The 24,927-nt window shown below is 37.8% G+C and overlaps 1 protein-coding gene across 1 annotated transcript in view; it reads left to right on the top strand.

The window, feature by feature from the left end:
- Positions 1-24,927, top strand: part of LOC311189329 (potassium voltage-gated channel subfamily KQT member 1-like) — a gene marked incomplete at both ends in the record, with an annotated part of 484,473 nt that overhangs the window by 87,222 nt on the left and 372,324 nt on the right. Inside the window, one exon of the mRNA XM_084260993.1 lies at positions 4,046-4,160. Within this exon, the coding sequence (XP_084117119.1) occupies positions 4,046-4,160 (115 nt within the window). The remainder of the gene's footprint in view (positions 1-4,045; positions 4,161-24,927) is intronic.

A 24,927-nucleotide genomic window follows, 5' to 3' on the forward strand; every position in this document is an offset into this window, starting at 1 on the left:
ACCCCTCTGCGTAATATAAGCAGCCACTGCAAATTTCTGCAGGCTTTTGTAAAGAGAACTGGTTTGGGTTTTTTTACTTTGTGTTTTTGGTTTTTGTTTTGTTTCACCTTCTTTACCTAAGAATAGAACAGTGCAAAATCTACCTAGATGCTTTTTCCTGCTGTTAGTAGGTACTGCCCATTTGAGGATAGACGTGCAATCACATTTTCTACTGCAGCTGTGAATTGGGGGTTCGCTATTTTTCACCGTATTACAAAAAGAGTTAGTCTGACACAGATAAGGAATCAAAAGTTAAAGCTAAGCAGCAATATAAAAGTATCTCTGGGTTATGTTTGGATGTGTTGATTATATGTTCTCATCGTTTTAGAAACTGACACTGAAGGAAAAAATCAGAGGTATATGAAAATTAACTTTCCTTTTGCTGTTTCATTTAATGGGTTGATTTTTTTTTTTCATTGGTTTAGCCTGGAAGGACCGAGAGGGGATCTTATGAACACTTATAAATATCTAAATGGTAAATGCCAAGAGGATGCGACCAGGCTCTTTTCAGTGGTGCCCAGTGACAGAACAAAGGGCAATGGGCACAAACTGGAACACAGGAAGTTCCATTTCAATGTGAGACAAAACTTCTTCGCTCTAAGGGTGACAGAGCATTGGCATAGGCTGCCCAGAGAGGCTGTGGAGTCTCCTCTGGAGATACTCAAAACCTGGCTGGATGCAATCCCGTGCAACCTGCTCTAGGTGATCTCCAGAGGTGCCTTCCAACCCCTAGTGTTCTGTGTGATTTGTGATTCCTAGGTCTATGGTATTTACTGGTACTTGTGTGCACTGTGGTAGATACTATTCTGTATTTTCAACTTGCTGCTTCCAACTGTTCATGCTCAGAAAATATTACATATTTTATAACCAAATAGATACAACTTGTTGTGAGTAGCAGCATATGGAAAGGAAGGATGACTTCTCTTTCCACTCCATGTTTCTTTGCCTCTGCTTCTTGTTCCTTTGCAACAACAAAAATTAGGCATTCATTCCCATAAAGTCAGTTTGGAAAAGGAAAATCTATTAAAATAAATACAGAGAGGGAAGATGTAGTTATTCTGGCTTGTGCTGCAGCTGTTACAGACTTACCATATGTAGTAGCTGGACCTTACAACTTTGAGTTTTATTTCTGGAAAGCATCACTACCATGTGTTGAATGTATTTTAATGCTCCACATTTCTCTAAATGAAAGCATTCTTGTGAGCGATTATTATGCATTACTCCACTGCTCAGAAGCTTATGGCTTCTTGACATTAAAAAAATGTTTCTTTTCCTATGATTTTGGGAATTTTTGGTTTATGACTAAACATTTCTGTCTAAATGAGTTTTGGAAGTTCACTCAGGGAAAATGAGTTACTTCCCAAATTGAGCTGTTTCCAGAGAGGTTCAAATAAGAAGGTAACTGCCTCCAACACTGACGGTCATCTTTGGAACAGAAAGTATTTGGAACAGAGGACATGATATTTGTGTTCATTGTTGACATTAATGTTTGGATGTGTGGACCAGAAAACATTATTAATGGGTTAATATTTGAAAGCATGTAATCACAGAATTAATGAATGGAAAAACAAAAGGGATTTGTGGTGGCTTAATACTTCACAAAACATGAACCTGAACTAACTCTAAAGTGTCTCTTGAAGTAGTAGGGAGTCTCACAATATCATCACCCAAATATTATAAGCCTCGGAGCTGTGATATCTGTTTTAACTTGATGTTTAAGGAGAATGCTTCTAGGAGAAACTCTTTTTTAATACTTGTGTATGCTAGAAGCAGGTTTTTGAGATAAGTCTAGTCTGTAACCAAGCTAGCAAAAATTGTTCTGTGTACAGCTCTGACCATGTGGAAAGTGTGGTAGGAGAGAAGGGAAGCAGGGAGGCAATCCTTCAGATATTACCCAATTACTTGACTTTTATGGAACGAAGTGCACATCTTCAGCTAATGCAATGGTCTGTGGAGTATACATTGCAGAACTCCTGTTTGTATAAAAGACATAATCACATAACCGTCTTTTTCAGAATGCTTGTAGGAATATGTGTGCACTACTTATGGCTGTTGCAGATAAGCATACCAAGTCTTCACCTGATAGAAAATCTGCATGCTTTTGCCCTACATAGAGTGAACAGAAGCTTGCTATGCTTGTGTAGGTAATCAAGCATCAGCTGAGGACACTAAGCCCAGGACTATATTGTACATGGTTCTGCAAAAGGCCCATAGCCCAAGAAGCAGGGGTTCCAGGCACACCCTGTGGTAACAGCAGATCTGCTCTGCAGTGCTCAACACAACACCCATTTCAGGAGTCCATTGGGTAGCAGGAATTGATAGCAATACAATGTCTTCCTTTTGATTATGCACAGTGACTCAACTCTGCTTTTGACCGACTCTCAAATCCTGCTAGGTTTCTATGAGGAAAACCTTACTGAAGTTGAAGCCCAAACTCCCCTGATTAATTTTCCAGATGTGATCATATGTGATGTTACTTCTTCAGAACTTTGAGCCTATCCCAAATCTGTATGTGCTTCCTAAAGCAATACTTCAAATATTGGATCTCTGTATCTCAAGACTTTATCCAGAAATAAGGCTGCATACTGCTTTTACAGAAAAAATGCCTTATCAGAACAAATATAGAACTGGTGGGTCTCACAAATACTGCTCCTTTAGAGCAACCCAAGTGTCTGATAGGCACTGAAAGACCAAAGAAATTTGTGTTCCCAATGTCAGGAAGATTTAGTTTCCCCTGGAAACATAGTTTAATTGTTATTAAATGCGGCAGACATAAATAAGCTTTGTAAATTTATGTCCTTTAGCAGCGTTTGTTTATGCCACTTTATAATTCTGTAGACTTCATTTTGACTCTTTGCCATTTATGCTATAGCTCTTCTCATAGTAAGCTCTGCTGATGAATGCTTCTTTAATATTTAACTGAATGTAGTCCAGCCAAAGGGTTGCTGTAGAATTAACTTGAGATATGAGCAATTCCATTTTCTAGGTGGCAAGCTTTCTCATTTCTGTCATGTGGGTTGTTCTTTCCAAGTCAGGGTCTGCCAGCTCATAACTGTGTATTTCAAGAAGGGTCAGAATTAAAATAGGAATGGAGCTTCCTTAGAAACTGTCAGGATCACTAGTAGTCATGAAAAAAAATTGCTATTTCAGGTGACAGCAAGTTAAACTAGATGTACTTCATAGCTTTTGAATAAAATAAATACAGGAAAAGTCATCGAAAATCCTTAAATAATAATTCCTTATGAGTACTGATGCAACTGAACTCAGAAACACACACTTCACATTTATAGTGGAAGAAGTCAGCTATCTACTTGATAGAAATGAGTACTGGGCTTTTTAAGACATAATCAGTTGCAGGGCTAGCTGTACTTCTCTGATTTATTGCGATCTGTGAGCGAACTCCTTCATTCATTTCCCATCATGTCTTCCCAAGTGGTAATGAAATTTGTAGCTTGCTTAGGCTTGGAACATAATCTGAGCTACAGTACAGCTTTGTATCTGTCGTGGTTACCCTGCTGAGCTGACTGTTCAAACACCTGAGGGTCTTCCCAGGTCCAGAGGAAAATTTTTGAATGCTGGTGAATATCATGAGCAAATAAAATACTTGAAACGAAAGTGTTCTTTATATGATAATATCAATAAAATTTTAAAGAAGGGGTTTAGAGGAATTAAAGTATACATATCAAATTTCTTTAACTGAGGAAATTAAAGTCATCACATTGTTTCTATCTATTGCCAGACCCACACTGACACTGTGGTTAATTTCTGTTTATGGGGATACAGTCCTCAAGATGACTAGCCTTTATTGTAAGAGGTTCCTCTGTATTTCAACTATGTAAATACACGTATATGTTTTTGTATGGTGTATGTTCTAAGAATCATCTTCACTGATACGGACAAAAAAGAAATCCATGTCTCATTAGAAGTGCAGTATTTTAAGCAAGGGAAAGAGCTTGTATATGTTGTCTCCCTAACACACTACAATTTCTTGGAATTATTTGTGCAGTGAAAAGAAGCCTAGAAAGAAATATGCAAGAAATGTCACGGGCCAACAGCTTCAATGATGACATTGACCTTTTGTCAGAAGAGTCGCCACTGCCACCTGTATGTGATGTCGCACAGTAAGTGGAACAGTGTTTATATTAATTGATTATATAAGTGCTTATTAATGGTGAGGGAGATTTGTCATTGATTAATAGTATTATTCTTTTGTTGCCTACACTTAAACTGATCATGATCTTATTTAATTATGTGTGGTTGTTTCTAAAAAATGCAAGTTCAGCTTTAAGTTTAACGGAAGTTGATACTTGGGAAGAGACAGGTGTACTGCAGTCTCAGTGTCTGTGTTTTACTTCATAAGGCAGCTGACACAGCTCTTGAGACTAAGCTTTATAGGTAGGCTTATACTTTGTAGAATTCTGAGTTGCTTTCAGCTCAGGAAGGGGAGGTCCTGCTTAACAAACCTGATCTTCTATGATCAGGTGACCTGCCTAGTGGATGAGGGTAAGGCTGTGGACATTGTCTACTTAGACTTCAGTAAGGCCTTTGGAACTGTTTCCCACAGTATTGTCCTAGAGCAGCTGGAAGCTCATGGCTTGGAGGGGCATACACTTCACTAGGTGAAACACTGACTGGATGGCTTGTGGTAAATGGCATTAAATCCAGCTGGCAGCCAGTTACCAGTGGTGTTCCTCAGGGCTCAGTACTGGGGCTAGTTCTGTTTAATGTCTTAATCAATGACATGGACATTGCATTTGGCTTTGTTGAATTTCATGAAGTTTGTATGGTTCCACCTCTCAAGCCTATTAAGGTCCAACTACTGAATGATGTCTCATGTTGCTTGTATTTGCTTTCAAAACTTTCTTGAAATAAGCATCATAATGTATTTTGTTTTGAGTAACCGTCATGCATTTGTCATAAAATGTGCATTCTGGTATTTGGGATGGAGATTCTGGAGTAAATTTCAAACGTGAAGCAGAGCATTAAAGCATACAGTAAGGCCTGGATGGACCAGAACATCCAGGTGTCATACTAAAGCTTTATCTTATACACAGAAACCAATACAAACTGCTGCTGAATAGAGCACTTAAGTTGGTGCTTAAGTTAGCATCTGAAGGTACAGTGCAGCTGGCACAAGCAGATGAAGGTCTAGGTAGCTGTTTGAATGGTGTGTTAGTGGTGAAAAACTCGCATCTGTTCACTCTTGCAAGAGAAGATATGAAATTGTGGTTGGAAAAGTCCTTTAGTAAATATCTGAGATTGAAAAGTCAAAAACTGTTGCTTGCCTTCAGATAGGGACAAAACAATATGAATTTGAAAGCAATGTGATTCCAGCCTATAGTGTGGTTTCTTTTTAGATGTTTTCTGTCACATCATAATGGCACTTTCTGTCCAGGTAACACAGAGATGATATGTCTACCAAATCTGTAGTAACTATGCTATAACTAAGGCCAAAAGTTATAGTTGTAAAATGAAGTTACAAAGGTAAAACATAAAAGCAAAGCCAAAATGCCATTTCATGTAGTTTTATGCTTCTAAAGTTCAAGCATGCCAGTTTTCACCTGTATCCCTGATAATCTCTTACACGTGTGTAATTCTACTTAGTAGGATGAAGTCATTTAGTTGCCTTGACTCTTCAGTAGGAATGTAGTATATTGTTATTCAAATTGAGAATTCCACTGGACTAGCCCAGAACATGATCCATTTATGGATTTTGGTTTTAAACTGCCATTTCTAATGCAGACCATAAGATATTAAGACTGTATTTGTCTGATATGCATGCGCTTTCTACATGAATATTAGATACACTTAGTGTGATTATTTGTCTTGTCTTTTAGCAGAAATATAAGCAGGTAAGTCAGAATGTGTGCTATGTTTGGTGTGTGAGCTTTCTAAAACACCATGGCTTTTGCTTTGCACTTAGTAATTTATTCCATGTACTATTGTGCCCTGAAATTTGTGATGGGGAATTTTTTGATTTTAGTTTTGCCATTAAAAGCTCCACTTTCATTGTGCTTGTTTATCTGGTTAGAATGAACAGTTATTCCACTTGTTCACATAGACGTTGTTTCATGCTCTGGAGTCATGTAACAGTTAATTTTTTTTATTCCCCCTTCCCCCCTCCCCCATTATTAAAACGTTTCAGAATAACATGTAATTATGTAATTTATAATCAGCATGACCAATCTTCATCCTGAAATCACAATGCAGTCAATGAATTAGACAAAAACTCTTCCAAGAGTAGAAGTCAGCCAAAGAGAGAGTGTGTGTGTGTGTGTGTGTGTGTGTGTGTATGCAGTGAACCACCTCAGCTTGCAAAGTAAGTGAAAACATGGCTTTCACGTAACGGTTAATGATAGTATGCTAGGATGATGATGACAGTTTCACATGGAGCACTTCTTTGTGAAGTCAACCTTGACTTTGTCAAGATGCCAAAAGGCAAAGTTTTCCTTGCTTATAACAAGCATGATGGGTTTCAAAAATCAATCTAATGGTATACCTTTATTCCAAAGCCAGTAAGTGGTCATTTTTTTCAACTTTGGGAGCTACTATGTTCATTGCTAAATGTGAGATATCAGGTCTACAACAGCTGTAATGTTTTGGGGGTTGTGAGGGTTGTGAAATGTGAACAGTAGATTCTTCTGAAATCATGTTCAATATACAGTTCTGTTGTTGTGTGAAGTTGAAGTTCTTGCTGAGTATCTCTGGCCCAGGCTCTTGGGAATAAAAAGCTCATGTGGTTACTAACCTGGCTGAATCTTTGCTGGTTTATACTGGCTTCTTCTGATGTGTTCAAAGCTGAATAAAAACGATGTTTTCAGAGATTAATCAAATCTGACAGATTAAATAAGTATGTTAATTTCAGTGAGTTAATAGAGTATTTCTAACAGCAAATGCTTACCTTATTGCATGATGTACTTACCCAATTTTTTAGATTCTTTGCTGAGCAGAAAGAACATGACTCCATTAGTGCATCGAGAGTCTGCAAAATGATATTTTGTCTGTGCTTTTAAACCAAGGAAAACCCCAATGATTATATTTGACCCATTACAGCATATTTTCTTTGTCTTTAGGATTAGTCTACATATACTGGTAACGGCATCTAATTTAAGTTATATATTAGGGAAGAAGGTCTGAACCTTTAGGATGTTACTTCTAGAACTGTGAAGTTAATATTTATCATTTTGCTCTCCTGAATTTTAGTGGAAGATATAAAATCAAACAATTTGAGTATAGATCCTTTATCCATCTTGATTCAATGTGGTACACAGTGCTATATCTTTCTCCAAGGTGTTACATCTTGAAGTCCCTCTTCATTATGTCCTAATGTATGTACACAGATGTTGTGACAGAAGAACAGAGGATCTGGTATTGAAGTAGGCTTCCTTTTAAACACACTACATGGTAAATTCCCGTATCTCTTTAACAGATTGTTTACTAAGGAAAGAGGCAAGTGATTCTTCCAAATGGCATTGAATAAACAAGAGGCAGGCTGTGATATCTGTTTCTTTGTGAAGTCTTGTCTTCATCCATTGTTGGCAGGACTGTTCTATGTGTCTGATGCAGCTTATGATGTGTATCACAGTCTCTGAGGAAAGATCCGATGCTGTTGAGGTCTGTAAAATGAGTAAACTGTGATCTTGCCAATTCTTGGTCTGTGTCCATGAGAAAAAAAAAAAACAAACCACAAAAAAATCCCTCTCAAAGTGTGTATGAATCTGATACAAAAGGAAAAGGAAGAAAGGAGACATGCACATTAGAAGCATAGCGGGGACAAACCTGAGTGGATTTCTGATCCTTCTTCCTAGACGGAACATATAAGGCCAGCCACTCCCAACAGTTGGTTCTAACCAGAAATTATATCTGAGATGTACTTAACCTGTGTTAACTGACATAGCCTTTGGGGTTGGGTGTGTGGCTTGACTGACTGACAAGCATGATAGTCAACTACAAATCTTATAGACCCTTCTTAACATAGTCTTGGAGTATCAAAACCCACTCTTGCAGAAGAAGAAACGATAGCAATTAAAATAATGTGTGGAAGTGAGCAGCTTGCTGAGGTCCCATGTAAATTGAAACAAAGATTTGTATGAACTGAATACAGTGTAGCATGGCAGATACTGGAAGGGGAGAGCTGGCTATGGGGAGTCTTACAGGAGTCCTCGCAGGACTAGAGAAGTGCTGCAAGTTATCTCAGATTAAGGGACACACAGCTGTCAGGCTGCAGTCTGTGGCAATTGAGAGTTCATTTAGTAGGAAGGAAGTCTCCTCAGCATGTAAGGAACCTTGTAACGTGCTGTTTTGGAGTTGGTCTGGAAGTTGCTGAGGCATCCTATTTTAGATGACCTGAAGCCTGAAGTCCTTGATGTTGTTTTTTGCTTGCTTCTTTTCAATGGTTTTTTTTTTGGTATGCACCTGTCTTTATAGAGGAGTCATATCTGGCCCTTGATTTCGTGTTTCGAGTCACAGTTACCTGGAGGATGCAGGGGGTATTAATTTGCACACCTGCCATGCAGTAAATCCAGTGCCTATTGATCATCCAACGGGGAAAAGATTCTGGACAGGAAGCAGTAAAGATTCTGCTGCCTTCAGAGCCTTGGTATGCTTTACTGAGGAGCAATGAGCATCTTCTGTGAGGGGGAAGGGTATCTATGAAATTAGATTTGCCTTTTTGCTGTCATTCGTTTCCCATGTTGAATTGTATTTGTCCATCTGGTTTTGAGTAGCATTTCTTGCTCTGTTTTTTTTCCTGGCTTCACTGAAGCTTTGCCAAGAGTAAAGAAGACCACTGAAACATGAGTTTAAGCCCTATTTTTTCATCTCCAGCTGATCCTATTGTTATGCAGATTGTGATGACAACAAACCTAGGCCATGAAAATATTGTGTCACACACACCAGAGTTAACCTTCCAGCAGGAAAGAGAGAATTTGGCCAATAGACTGTACTGAAAGATTACACCAACCTGGTCCCGGATAGCACAGGCTCAGGAAAAATATACACAGCACCAGCTTTAGAAGCAGACATCCTGTTTTTGTTTTTCAGAGGTCTGTGGTTTAAAGCTGTGATGTTTAAAGTTCTCTACGTTATAAGGAAAAGCAAGAGTTAGAAATTCTATATGTCAGCATGGTTAAGCAAGTGTGGTTGAGTATACATTTTGTAGCTCTGTAAGGTCATGTAAAGGTAAATGTCAGTTGGTTTCTTAGCAGAAAGTAGTGTAATGCTACAGTTCAGCAGTCATCACGTCAGCTCTCCTGGGAGGAAACCTTTAGAAGGTGAGATCCACATACAATGACCATCCTCAGCAGTAATTGCTGTCAGCTGAACAGCTGTAGTAATAACTCTTCAGCTGGAACAGGCTGCCAGGGAAGTGATACCTACACCTGTTCCCCACGGGAAAGTGGGGCCTTAATTATTTCTCATGGGTTGAGAGCAAGACCAACAGTTGGTGTTCATTCTGAGGCCCTGTCAACAACAGAGTCAAATCATGTTAATGAACTGTGGGCTTAATACAATCCTAGGTAAAGCAATTCTATGCAAAAGTTTAGAAAGCATTTATGTCCCTCTGTTACATTCCTATGTACTAGTCTGTGTGTAATGGGCCTGTGAAAATGGCTTACTATTTCAGTTGGAGGTCTCAAAAAGGTGTAAGAGAAACACAGAGATATGAATATGGAAATGACCAGCTATCCACTGTTTCCCACCTCCATAGTTTTACTTTCAAGCTTATAATATGAAAAACAGTTCTTAGATTGCATGACGAACATGCAAAATGATTGGCAGAACAACCCAGCATTAGCATTTGGTTATTGCAGAATCAAAGGAAGCGGGATATATGCATTAAAAAGAAGGGGAAGGAAAAAAGGAAATGGCTGATTGCTATAAACTATATAAGAACCCTGAGAAGGGATGAAAAGATAGATCAAAAAAAAAAAAAAAAAAAGATAGGCTGCAAAACCTCAAGGTTTGCTTCCTACAAGAGAAACTGAGACTTCAAGGATGAGGTTGACTGAATGTCTTGTTCTGTGTTATCACTGGTGAATCCTGATACAAACAGAACATCAAAAATTAACCTACAATGAGGAACAGAACCTTCTGTGAGGCTTGAGGCTTATTGAAGAAAAGAAGCTATTCTTGTCTCTGTGCTGGAGGAAGAGAACACCAAAAGTACTTCCTATTCCACCAGAACTGGGGTCTATAGAGATTGAGGGGACACAGAACTGCTGTTCACTGGAGTGGCAAATGTCACCTATAGTCGGAGGACGGTGATTCATGATTAGTCTTGGCATCTAGTTTTTCTCCTTAAAAACCACTAAGGAGCAGTGTTGGGTTTTCTTTTTTCCTAGCAGAAGTAGATTAATATAGGATTGACAGATATAAAATATGAATCTTGCATTTCCCACTGAGACATAAATTTTACACAGAGTGAATGGAACAAGCTGTAAAACTTAAGTCTTAAAGCTTACATTAGATCATAGTATGGTTTGGGTTGGAAGGGACCATAAAGAATATCCAGTTCCAACCCCTCATACCATGGGCAGGGACACCCTCCACTAGATTTGGTTGCTCTATGTCCTCAGATAAAATGGTGCTGTGTGTCTCTACATTGCTGAAATGGGTGCCATTAAATCAATCTTTTAGCTTTATTTAAGCCTTCCAGTTGTTCACTCCATCTGTAGATGGCAGTGAAGGGTTTTATCACAGATATAGGAATATTTTTGTGTCCATCTTCTTTGTTTCTGATTGAAAATTCCAATGTGTGCAACTCTTGACACAAAGCGTATTTTCAGTCTTTCTGTGGTTTTGGTCTATCTGTGCAAACACCATGTATCTATGTGTTTTTAGCATAAGTTCCTCCTATAGCCTATTGCTCTTGATTGAAGGGACAGTTCACCTTATCACCAGCATATCTATCATATTGAATATCATTAGATCTAGTAATGAGATCATAATCTTGTGTTGGATAATTGAATCCACTGAAAGCTTATTAATAATGCTTTTATAACCAAGATACAGGTATCAGGTTTATTGTACCACCTGTTTTCCTTTTGTACATATTCATGGTGTATTTTAAAATACTGCTTTGCTTAAATTTTGAAAGCATGATGAGGCACTTGATGTATCATGTAAATACTCCCCATATTGTCACTGAGATAATATAGATAATGGAGAAAGTTGTCAAGCCTTACTTATTATCAACAAGCTAGTGAAGAGAATGGTGTTATAAGAAGTAATATTACCCAAGAAGAGTGGGTTGGCCACATGACAGCAGCAAGTTTAGTTGGAGTAAAGACTACTCCTGTTATTGTTTGCTTCCTGTAACTGCATTTACATTCCGTCCATATTTTTGAAACAAACGAGAGGGAGAGATTAAAAACTAGTAAGTGGACAGCTCATTGTAACATGAGGGGGAGCATCTATATATATATCTTGCTTCCAGCTTTCTCGTTGTGCTTTTTGGCTCTTTACACTTACTATTCCTCCTCACTGTCAGGTACATCTAAAAGGTAGTACTGATGCAAATAGTGCTGTTCTATGAACTCAAAAGCATTCTTAATTACTTGAAAGAGAAATTTAGATGAGGGTCTGTCATTTTCGAACTAAAAAGGAAAATAGTGAAAATTTAATAGACAGTAGTAATGCTAATCTGGTTGTTGTTTGCTTTTTACCCTTATTAGGCCTAGCATTAAGTTACATCTTCTAGTACCACCTGTTTTTGTATTGTCACATCTAATTTCAAACCCTTTTAAAAGGCTGCTTCTGGATTTATTTCAGCACCCAAAGTATTTTAATTATCATTTAATGTGCAAGCAAGCTAGCATTGGTATAAATCAGTGCCATTATGTAGCAACCTTTTCGAAGTGGTTTGGAGGGGTTGTTTTTTGTTTTGCTTTGGTTTTAGTCTGAACAGTAACTCTTCAGAGAATTTTGCTCTTCTAAGTGAGGACGTTTGGCCAGTGGAGGGCACTGCACCATAAGGCAATGAGAGACAAGCTCCCGTTTCAGTTTTCAAAATCAGATTTGTCATTTCAACAAACCTACTTAGAAACTTAATTTATAAACATCTGAATTTTCCCAATCTTAAATTGGCAAGTAGCCACACTAAGGAAAAATGCTTACATGTACTTGAACATCATTTTAATGAGAAACTTAATGAACCCCCAGTAGACTCTACTTGGTATTGTGGTTATCATTTCTTTTCTGGAAAACAGACTACTGTAACAGCCCACTGAAGGCTGTCAAAATACAATTAAGTGCATATATCTTGTAAGCCTACAGTCAACAAATGGTTTGGATCTGATGGAAAAGTCTGAAATAAAAAGTTATTTTTGAAACAGAAGCTTTTACAAAAACATGACATTTCATATAATGAAATTCTTCTTAATGAGTTTTCTAACCATTTCACAGAACTTCAGAGTAGGAATAGAATTTTTCGTGCAAAGGATTAGATGAATCTGGGATATATGGCTGAAAATACCTGTCTTGTATAAGGAATAGTTTACAAAGACAAAATGTCTCTTCAGATCAAAGACTCAACATTTGTGGCTTTGTTTTACTAAGAAATTACTATTTATCTTACTGCCAAGTTAGAGGATGAAAATAAGGCACCTCTAATTTGTTACTGAAAATGCCTCAAAGAGGTGTACTGGATTCATAGCTGTCAAAATTTGCATATCTCATCTGTATGTGAGAAGAGGAAACTAATAGAGGGAGGAACTATTTTATAAAGGTTTTGTTTGGGCTTCATAATTTGTTGAGATTTTCAATTTAAGATTAATATTGCACTGTACTTTATTGTGGCCATTGAGCTCCACAACACTTGGCAATATTGATTACTGCATTCATTTACATCTGTGATGAAAGTTTGAAAGACGTAGCAATAAGGTATGTTCTTTGCTGAAAAACCCTTCTTATTAGATCACATCAGTCTCTCATTGTTACAAAAACAAAGTATTGCCAAGCCTGGTACTCATTTCTCTGGAGGAAAAAAAAAAAGTGGAAAAATGTGGTGATTGCAAAGCAGAGAAAAACGTGACTTTATCTGTTACTGTGGCATAGATAGAAATAAATGATGATACATTTTCTTTTGACCTTGATCTTGTGGTTTTGTAATAGTTTCAACTTTCACATTTTTTTTAATGTGGGATTGTATCTGATTTATAGGAATCACATCTATATACCTATTATAGTAGCAGGCCCTTCATTGTGTGCATCACATCCATTTATGTAGAAGTGTATTGGTGGGAAGAAAAAGCACAGTGATAGAGCTTCATGGTCTCTGCAACTGAAATACATAGGTTATTCCTGTTTTGGTCTAGCTCCACCCACAAGCCACATCACAGCACGATTTTTACTGGCAGCATCTGACAGAAAAAATGCTTTACAAAACTGTATATATCAGTTGTCTTTCCTTTTTTCTTGCAGCACCTGCTTCTGTGGGCTGCTCCTGTGATGGAAAGTAAGGCAGCCCACCTATCAAGTCAAACACCCCCCCCTGCTAGTGGGGCGTGTGTGTAAAGCCGTGACGGGTAGAAAGAGTGGAGAACAGTTCGAAGACACTGTTTTCCTAGGAGGTCAAGTTGTGGCAGTGGGAAGGCTAGGTTAAGAAAACCCCAATATTCTCTCGAAGGTAGAGAGTATAAATTTTATCTTACCAATGTCTGATCTTTATGCTGCTATACTTCTGAGCATTGTGCTGACAGTATGTTGTTGCAAGCCAGAATCCCACCTTGTAGTTGAAAGGGTGACTTTTCATCTCCATAGCCTACTTCTTAAGAAGTGAGGTGGCTTTTTAACATGGGTATATGTTTCACAGTAGAATTTGAGCCAAAAAAAGTAATAATTGGGCGTTCTAATTTATTTGTATGCAGAAAGCAGTTACAGTGTCCTTACTCCTGTGTTTTTAAGAAGTAATTTGTTTACCATGATGCATTGCAGTCTTGCCTTATTTGTTAATCTCTGTGCAAACCTACTCTGGAATTACTAGTTAAGTGTTTTTCCTTATTGAAATATAAATAATTGTTCATTCAGGTGGATTTTGTTGGCCCTTGTGTACTAAATGTACTACACAATGGAGCAGGACACACGCCTACTTCCAATGCATTAAATTACATTGCAGTGCAGATGATGTTCTATGGGATAGAGTTAAAACAGCTCCAAAACACCTCTCATAGGTGTTTGAAATACGTATCTTTCAAAATCTCTTATTATATTTCAAGGAAAGATAAGTTCTTTAGTAAAATATATTCAGTGTGCTGCTTTGCTTTGCATGTGCCGCGTACCTCTTCATTTGTTCATTAAAAAAATGCCAGTTTCACTCCTTAGGTGAACACTGTGAGACCGCTGGTCATTCAGCTGCAGTAAAACATGATGTATATTTATGTCCTCCATATTGCAAACTTCTCACTAAAATCAAATTTAGATGTTATGCAATGAGCAGGGTTCTCCATCTAATAAAACTATTTTATTGTGTACAACAGGAGTGTTTACAACATCAAAAATTACTATTAATTTGGGAGATTATTTTACATCTGCCGTGGTTTTTTTCATATGTTATCCTACCCAAAGTGAAGGAATGTATTCTAGGCCTAATATTTCACTTCTAAATATATAGAGTACTTTGTTTTTATGCATATAGCATTTTGCATTATGTTTTAAAGCAATAACCAAATGCTTATTGCCAAGTTACCATACAATTTAGGTTAAATACTGGTTACCTCTACTTCTGTGCCTAGGGGGGTAATACACATTGTTATAGCCAATGTTCTCATTGCCAGGAATATACATCTGTGTTTATGGCTGATATCTAAATGATACCTATCTGTGTTTATGGCTGGTATCTATGGCTGATACGTAAAATTGTTGCTGTGGTCATTTGACTACTCTGTTAACCTCAATGCTTGGAAACTTTATTGTAATAAGTTATTTTAAGAAAAAGTATGTGATGGAAATTCTTTAGAATGTGGTAGTTCCTCATGCATTTCTCAGCTCTGACACTTTCACAGCTGCACATATAAAATCTTTTTATAGGCAAAACTTGATTAACTCCAAATAGAACAATGAAAGTTACTTTTCAGGTTGGCTACACTGAAGTAAATGCCAGACAAACACCAGTGCCAGTTGCTTGTCTGCTTTTTTTTTTTTGTGCACTGTAATTTGGAGAAGCAATTATACTCTCTCTTTTGCTTGAGATTAAACCCCCTATCTCCAGGGCTGTTTTTCCCCATCACCCAACAATGCTTTTAGATGTTATCACTGCGTTCTCCAAAACCTTTGCCCTAATTGCTTAGCTGTTTGTTTGTATTGCTAAGACAATTTATCTCTGGTCTCTGGGTCAAAATGAATGTATCAGACCATTACAGTACAGAAACCTTAGTATGTGGGCACTGAAGCTTATAGTCATTGCACGCTATATTGAGTTCTGTTCCTCTCATTTCACATGGCTGTTTTGCTTCTAGCATGCTGTAATGGCATTTTTCATAACTTACTGATACTTATCTCCTCTGGTTTACATTAGTTAGACTGCCTGTACCCCAGGACTGGCAAGAATAGATAATCTTGATGGCCTTTTTATTTAGTCAGCTGTCTACAATATATGTGGTGCTCATTAGTATTAAAATATGTTTGAAAACAAAGCTCAGAGGGCTAATAAAGCTGTTCTTAGGCTGATTTCTCTTACTTCAGCAGTTGCTACTGAAGGATTCCCTTCAGTGGGTTCTATGACTTGTCCCTGTAGTAATGCAATGTAACTGGTATTTGTTTTCTTGCACACAACTTTGCTAGAGGTTTCCATGTGTTCCTATGCTTACTTAGCTATTTAGTTTAGAAAAAAACAAAACTGAAATGTGTGGAACTTGTAGCATTCATCAGGAATTCCAGATAAACACAGCATGCATTCTGGCTGTGTTCGGTTCTTGTGCTCTTTCTAGGCTGTGGCTGCAATAAACTTCAGAATCTTCACCACAGAATTTCACTATTTGTGGAAGTTCACATGCTTTCTCATGTTGACAAAGAATTAAGTTGTGTTTTTCTTAATATAGCAACCATTTCAGTTTCACTTCTGTGCATAATCTTCTGTGTCTAACTGTGGGTGAAACTGCTTAAGCTTTAATTTAGAAAATAAGCCTGTTAGTGTTAAGCTTAAACAAGCACTAGGCAAGGAGAACTTGCTAGCCAAAGACCTACCATGGTACCTTGAAGGTCTTGACTGGGAGTTCTTTGGCCCCTCTTACAGGTAAACCCATGGTCATGTCTAAACAAAATAATGTGCAAGTCATTAAGCTAGTAATCCCTGCTGCTTCTGTACAGCAATGCTGCTGTCAGTGAGGGAGAATTGCTTTGTGACATCAACCCTGATATCTCAATAGCAGGAGTGGGATAAGCCTGTGCCCTTTTCTCCTTTTTCCCCAGCAACACCAGAGGTACAGGAATAATGGTTGTTCCTGAGGATGGGCAGTTGGCTAAGAGTGGTTTTAGGTGGTTAGTGCAGGTTCTGTTCATTGTGATAGAGAGGTGGACAGAAAGTAGGGAGCTCATACAGAATCACAGAGTAGTAGGGGTTGGAAGAAACCTCTGGAGATCATCTAGCCCAAACACCCCCTGCTAAAGCAGTGTCACCTAGAGCAGGCTGCACAGATTTGTACTCAGGCAGGTTTTAAATATCTCCAGGGAAGGAGACTTTATAACCTCTCTGGGCAGCCTATACCAGTGATCTTTCACTGTCAGAGTAAAGAATTCTTTTGCTCATATTCAGGTGTAACTTCCTTTGTTCCACTTTGCACCCACTGCTCTTTGTCTTCTTAATGGGCACCACTTGACACCTGCCCTTCAGATGTTTATAAGCATTGGTGAGATACCCTCTGAGTCTCCTCCAAGCTAAACAGACCCAGCTCTCTCAGCTTTTCCTCGAGATGTTCCAATCCCCTAATAATCCTTGTAGCCCTCTGCTGGGTTCTCTCCCATAGTTCCCTGTTTTTCTTGAACTGAGGATTCTAGAACTGGACACAGTACTTCTGATGTGCCCTCACTAGGGTAGAGTGGGGGGATGGGGGGGAAGGATCATGTCACTTTTCCCACTGATCATGCTCTTCTTAATGCACCACAAGATAGTCTTGGCCTTCTTGGCCACGAGGGCATATTGCTTAACATGTCCACAAGAACTCCCAGGTCCTTCTTTGCAGAGCTACTTCCCAGCTGGAAAAAGAGGGGAGAATAGATTCATGGAAGACAGCAGCAGTACTGAGTATGTATATGTCTGGGGAAAGCCCTGGACAGCAAAATTTGATTGTGCTCTCTCTACTGGGAAGAGGAATTGACTGAGCTCTGACTTCTACTCTATCAAGCAGCTGAGTTTGGTCTCTGGCTGGTCAAGAATCTGAGTTTCTGCAGAGAACTTTAAACTGTTCCCAGGAAGAATGTCCTGCATTTGGAAAACTGGGAGAAAAATCTTTATCTTTCATCATCAACACCTCTTCAGCAGATGTAATTGATAAGTGAGGATGAAGGGGCTATTCCCATTGCCTTCAAAGTTACTCATTTGCTACAATGAGCAGACAGTTCTCTGTGTTGTTGATCAAATGTAGGTTTATAGGCAGAATCATGTAGTTAGACTCTGTTTCACAGAAGTCCAATAGCTATGACTCTCTCACAGAAGTCTCTTTTCTATGATACTCACACCTTTTTACATTTCTTTTGTTGTTTGTTTGCCTGGTTGTGAAAGCTCTTAACCAACATGTGTGCTTGAACCCCTGTGTATTTACTTGAAGCCTAAATTTAATTTTATCACTCATGCATAGTATTAAAACCTGAAAATTAAGTCAGAATTATCCTTCTGCTTACTTTATAGCAAGTCTGTGTGTGTGATGAGTAAACACACTGTGGGTGGCCTGGGGTGAAATAAAATTTAAGTGCTTGTTTGCAAGGGCAGCTTTCTTCACCTTCAATAGATAAACACCTAGCCATGGTCTAGCAGATTTTACTATTTAGTTTATTTGACATGAGAAACAAGTATCCCAACAGATGAAGGTAAAACCTTTTAAAATTATTTTGATATTTTCATAGGCATAGTGTAAAGTTTTCTGAGTACCCTAGTGCTCAGAAACATGAGTCTTATTGTGATGTTTGGATTAAAGTTTGCCTCATCTTATATTTCAGACCTTCTTAACTAAACTGGAAATAACAAACCCATAATATATGCTCTTATCTTACCTATTCAGTCTTTATCTCAGGTAAGTATTACACTATAAGATGACAGCAATCACAAAAAAAAAATTAAATTCTCATAGTGTCACAAAGTTGTCCTCTTTTTCAATTGTATCATTTGAGCACCAGTGGTGAACAGTTCTAAAATCTGTTTTCAGCAGAGGAATTGTGATTCTATAAGTATCTGAGCTAATGAAGATCTGGAGCTGTTACCAGGGTTATTTAATCTTATCTTTACCTGTTCCTTGTTCTGTTCAGTGCTTATCTCCTTCACAAACAGAAGAGGCATGAACTCATTACAGAATTTGTTATACAAGACATCACCATTTTTTTCACTATTTCATGTCTTTTCCTAGCACTGTCTGAGCAAAGTTAAAGTTTGACAACAGTTAAACTTCCCTCTGGGTAAGGGTTTTTTGCTTGTTCATTGGTTTCAGTATCCTTGTTTGATAACAAAGAAATAGCATGGAATTGTCTCACAATTGATGTGGATGACTTCATCTCTATTTCAAAAATATCCTTCACAGTAATAGTCACAGCCTCCTTATCACCCTGTTCTAAAATGCCTCATTATCTGGAGGTAAGAAAGAGAAGGAAACAATTTAAATTCAAGGGCTTTTGGTTTAAACTCTTAGTCCTTATTTGAATTCTTTTATTAAAGTACAGCTGACCTGTCTTGGACTACCAATGAGCTGTGCTGTGGCAGGTAAAATCTGTAGTCATGCTGCATGCTGCTGAAGCCAACAATGAAAGTCTAGAGAGTCAGAGAGAAATCCGAGGAACTCTTTGACATGGGATATTAGATTGACTCAACCTGAGAGTGCACTGGAATAACTTCTGTGTTTGGGCTCTGGACCCAAATTATTAAATGGGTTGTAAACCATGGTGTCTACATGTGAGCTTTCCCCAAGTGACTGTAAGCTACAGTCCATTTGCTATCTGGTTGCAGTTGGTATCTAGGCAGACTCTAGTGAGGGTGATGCATTTAGCTGCTATATAAATGTATGACTGCAAAGAGGACTTGCTGTATAAAGGGATTTGGCCTACTGCACAGCAACCTGTAGAAAGACATTTTATGTACAAATAGAATCTACAAAACACAAATCAACAACATGAAATGGGTTTTGGCTTCTGTATTTTCTCCTTTGATATTATTGGATTATATCAATTTTGTAATCCTCAGTGATACTCAGACCTGTGAATGTAAATTTTTCTATCAAGGAGATATTATGACAGTCAGGGTTCATCTTCCTTGTATTAGAATTTGTTAGTTTCGAATAACAAACTAACAGACCTTATCTTCATTCCCTTCAAATGATTGTGGACATGTAAACACAGTGCTTGATCACTGCCTAGTAAAGTATTAATTATCATATTTTCTGTAATGTTCTGTCAGTTTCCACTTTCTGCAGATCCCTCCCTCCCCCTTTTGCCGATGACATTTTGCATAATATCTATGGAGCAACGTGAAAAGGGGCTTTCTGTCTTTAACAGTAAAGGATGGTAAAAGTTGTTCTGGTAGTATGCATAGCTGTATGACACAGCATTTTATTTTTTATCTTTAATCACCTGAATTTTCTTATGTTCCTTGATGACAGTCATCTACATAAACTATTGACATATACAATGTGGTTACATTTTGGCTACAAGAATTACTAATTTGAGACAAAAAGAAAAGAATGTGTTATAAAAGTATTTTTTCACTTGATATATTGACCTACTAACAAAAAGTTTTCAATCACTGATAAATTAAGAAGTTTTGGGGGGCTGGGAGTTACAAGGCTAGATGACTGTGGGTTTACCCTGGCTTGTATCTATATACAGTAAAATGTTTTATGATTATGAGGACAAGAAATGAGCATTATCTTAAGGAAGGTTCTTGTTTATGTCTGTCTGTTCTTAGTCAGTAGCGTGTATTTAAAACAGTATCTCTCTGGCATGGAAAAGCTTTTATTGTCTAACTGCTACAGAAAATGATGTTTTCCAAAAGCACAATTGGCAAAAGTATGCATGTAATGTGGTGCTGTAAGTATTTTTAGGGGGAGTAGTAAATGACGCTGCTGATGTGTTTTCTTTGGGGGAAAAAAAATGCTTTAACGCACTGGCAAAAATTCAAGTGCATGACAGTAGAAGGGTAGAATTTTGCTGTTGATTTGCCAACAAAAATGAGATTTGAACTTTGTGAACTAAAGGAACATATGGCCACCTGACTGAAAACGAGTGTGGTTTTGCTTCTGCTTTTCTCTTTTTCCTATACCAAGAAATGCCCAGCAAAGCATTGTGTATCTTTGACTAGTCCTTTAAGTTCCTTAAAGAAAAAAATACAAGCTAATTATTGAGATTCTCAGCTAGATGATGTAGTTACCTTAATCATGCTAAGGGAAGAATGTAATTCCTTGCAACCTGTCACAGTGATTAATGATTCTCCTGTAGTTATAGCCAGCCTTCCTATGCTCATTTAGACAAGCCCTGTCATAGAGTCATGTCAAATACTTGTAAAATTACAGCAATTGCTGTAGCATTTGTAAAATAATAGTATACTTTCTGATCTTCATTAACATACTACTAAGCTTGATTATTCCATGTTCAATCTCAGCTTCATTTTACCTATTCATAAAAGTACAGAGTATGCACCTCAGACTTTCAGTGAGGTTGCTGCAAGTTTTCAGATTCCTGCAAAACTGAGGTTTTCAGATGAAAAATGGCATTTAAAAATAATCACTAGGTAATACTCCTGAGAAAATTCAAAGAAGCACTTTTTTGTTAATCTCACACAAATGGCCATTTATCTGTGTGAAGATGAATTCTTTCCATTGCAAAGGAAGATTGATAATGCGAACTGCTTTATCATTTGGAGCAGCAGCTTACTCTTCCTCTGGAATTTTTTTATTAACAATGATAACTGTTGAACTGGTGAAATAAAACACAGGGCAGTGTCACTTCCATGTACTTTTTTAATATTGCTAGTTTGTTTTTTAGAACTGAATTAAAAAACATGATGTAAGAGGACTAAAATAGAAGGGAAGTAAAATATCCCCTTGGCTCTTCAGTAATACATACCAGAAAGGCTTTTAAGACAATTCTACTGAATCTCAATAAGCAGGAAGAGTAGGGAATGCGTTTACAGGTGAATTGTAATAGAGATAAATGAAAGGTAGAACACTGGTCAAAGGAAAATAAAAAACCACAGGTATGCTTATATTTGGGGGGTTTGAGGTCTGGGGCTTTTTGCAGGGCGGGTGGGCGGGAGTTGAGCTCACAGAAGTTGTTTATAATACTTGTGCAAGAAGGATGAATCAGATGCAGTTTTTCCTCCTTCTTTTTTCTCCTTCAAAAGAAAAAAAATATGTGAAGCTTCTTCTAGGTCTAGTGTTGTGGAAGATGTGGCTTAAGAGAACTAGTTCTTCCAGGTAAAAGCACTGCCTTGAGGAGTCTCCAGAAGCACTTGAATAATTCAAGACAGCACCAAGCACTCCATTTTCTTTCATTAGCTCCTTTCCAGGTCTTAACTGACATGTTACAGAAATCCGGATTGTTTCTCACTTCCGTGACTGTGGTTTCAAAGTCAGTTTAAAGTGATCCAGTTGGTCCATCTCTCCTCTCCACTCCTGCTTCTCTGCTTCCACTTTTCCCCTTTTCTCAGCACTAGCTGGTCACTTAGCTGGTTAAATACTTGCAAAAGACACAGTAGAAGGGGCTGAAATTTAGAAGGAGAAAAGAGGTCCTTCATTACCTTTCTTTAAGAATCTAATGAAGATGGATTTATTTTTTATAATGTGGACTTATAAGGCTTATGGAGCTACTCTTCTTAACTTTAACTTTTAAAACTCTTGACCCCTTTCACTTTACATATGGGAACATTAAAGGTACAGTCAGCCTTTTAGTTGCCTGTGTCTGTAGCTGAATCGTGTCAGAATACACTGATTAATGGATGATACTGAGATGACCTACAGAAGTATATGAAATTCAGACTGATGTATTTTCTTATTCCTTACTTAGAAAATTCTGTTTAAGGATAGTAATGTGAAAATAAGTAGTTGCATTTGATGCATGTACCCCAAAGCATCTTGTTGTATTTTCACTTAAACACGAGCAGATGTTTGAGTACAGGGCACGATTTAAGAGAAATAACTTTTTGTTTACTAAGGACGTGGGAGAAAAAGAAGGAACAAAATCCATTCAGCCCCAGTAAGTCTCCTCTGTCAGATTTATTGGTATTCAAAACTGATAAGACAGTTTTATAAATTCTCCAACTACAGTATTTTAAGGAGAAAAATCTAGAATGAAAAACCTTGTTCCAGAGAGTTAAATCAGACATTTGGTCTAAATGGAAACACTGTTCAAAAGAGAGAGTGAACAAAAAGGCATGTGCTGGGATTGACTGGACAAAGAAGTTAGGCTGGGGAATAGGGTGTGTGCAGGAAGAGCGCCAGGGGTTAAGAAGAAGAACCATCTACAATGCACTGAGTGACAAAGAGTATTCTGCATATTTATTAGACTTAAAATATCCTTCTTTCCCCACATCCCTTTTTTTTTAATCAGCAGTTGGAGAGAAAGTGTTTTCCAAGGCAATTTCAAGGTATTTCAGAAAATATTAACTGTGATGAAAAATGAAAATATCCAGGGATGAAAACAAATATTTGAATTTTTTTTTTTTTAATATCATGTCCCATTGGCCATGACCAATGCTACCTCTGTTTCCTCTGGCAGCAGAGGGAAATTGTGTATGTCTACTGACTGTTTTGTGCACTTCCCATATTTGCAGGTAGTTATTTGCACCGGGACACGTCACTGAGTAGCATCAAGCTTTGTTATTTTCGCTTTTAATTCTAATCTGCTTGTGTGTACATGCATAGACACATTTTAATTTTGAAAACTGAATACAATATTATTATTGAAGAGTTGTGTTTCCTATGTTGTGTCTTTGGTGGAACTTGCTGTGTTTGTTCCAAATCCTACAGTACATGGGCACCTATACCTCCTCTGTAAAGCTTCTATAAATGTTCTCCAGCTATAAAATGGGTGCATGCTGAAAAATTATGGGGAAAATAAGTTCAAAGAGCTTGCAGGTTGGATATGAGTGTTTTAAAAGAAAATTTAGGAGTATTAGCCTTACTAAAGTAACTAGGCTTTTGGAAGTGTGGTTGAGTGATTATTTGTTTCAGTAGCTGTTCACAAGTTTTACAGAGAAAGTTTGTAGATCATTCTTGCTAATGATTCATAAGGGCAAATTAAGTACGATCACATTTTGCCTAGTTATATTCAGTGATGCAACAGCAAATTATTTTTGAATTACATACCAAAGTAGGTGGTCTGAAAAAATGGAATGGGAAATTGCATATAGACTTTTTTGGTGTTTTTCAACGAGTACACTTTAAATGTACTTGCCTTCTAAATGCAATTGGCGAGGATATGGTGATAAAATTAGGTGTTTTGTTAGTGTTTTGCTACTGCTATTCTAGAAGGTAACGCTGTTCTTCCTCTTCCTCTGCTGTTCATTTTGATATTGAAATAAAAGATGGGTTGCAGATGAACAACCACAACAACCACAGCTCAGTGAAGCTGTAGTCACCGCATCCCCTCTACGTCCACATTCAGTGAAACTCTGAAAAAGCTGTTACTTCATATTTTGTAATGTGTAATACAAAACAGCAATCAGGTTACTGGGAGATGGCAGGAAGAACAGCTTATTCCTTCTCAAAGAGAAGCACCTCTTCACTTCAAGGTTAGGTTTGGAACATTTTGAAAAGCACACTGTGGCCCCAGTTAGAACAACTGTACTGGGAGTGGCTATGAGAGGCTGGAGTTCATGAACTTAAATGCTTCCAGCTCAGTTGGTGTAAGAAGCCTGGAATGTGGTGATATCATGGGCAGTTTTGCCAAGTGACTTACAGAAGTAACATTTTGGTTTTTTCAGAACTCCTTTCATACTTTGTGACATCGCCTTTAGAGGTATTCAGCACAGAGTCTCAAGATTTTATTTGTAGAATGTGCAAACGTTGCCCTTCTGGTACTTTTTCCTAAGGTCTAAGCTTGGTATGCTTGATTTGCTGTCTGCCATTGCCTGTGGCTTTCAGTCTTGAAGTTTTTGGAAGAACTAGAAACAGAGGAAAATCAAATACATCTGACAATTTTCAGTAGTATCATAATTGAAGTATAATCTTAAAAATCACCTTTTTTTAATACCACTTTTCAGTGATTCCTAAAGACCACACCTTACCGATGGGCTGTTTTGGTGCTAGCCAAAAGCAGCGTTTCTTACTGGATTCCTGAGAACTTGTCTGCTTTGTTTTGGAAAGTGTCTGTTTATGTCACAGTCACTAATCTTGTTAAACTGTGCAAAAGAAAACTTGACTCTCATTTTAAATGTAGCACCATTTTTTTTTCCTGGTACATCTTTGTACTGCATTCCCCAAATATGTATAAAAATCTACAGATTTTTACCTGTATATATTCGGTCATGTTGGTCCTTCATTTCTCTGTTACAGCAAGTTAGGTACCAACTGTGATTTGGATCACATTGTGAGGTAACTGGAAACCAGAGGTCTATGTGTTGCCAGTAGTAGCAACCTGCCCAAGTGTCCAGGTTTGTTCTGCCTGTGGTGCTGCCTCCACTCTGAACAAATGCAGTCACTGTAGAAATGTGAAAGCTGAGATAAAAGATCAACGATATGATACAGTGGGACTAAG

Source organism: Gallinula chloropus (assembly GCF_964237585.1).
Source record: "Gallinula chloropus genome assembly, chromosome: 1".
NCBI lineage: Eukaryota > Metazoa > Chordata > Aves > Gruiformes > Rallidae > Gallinula > Gallinula chloropus.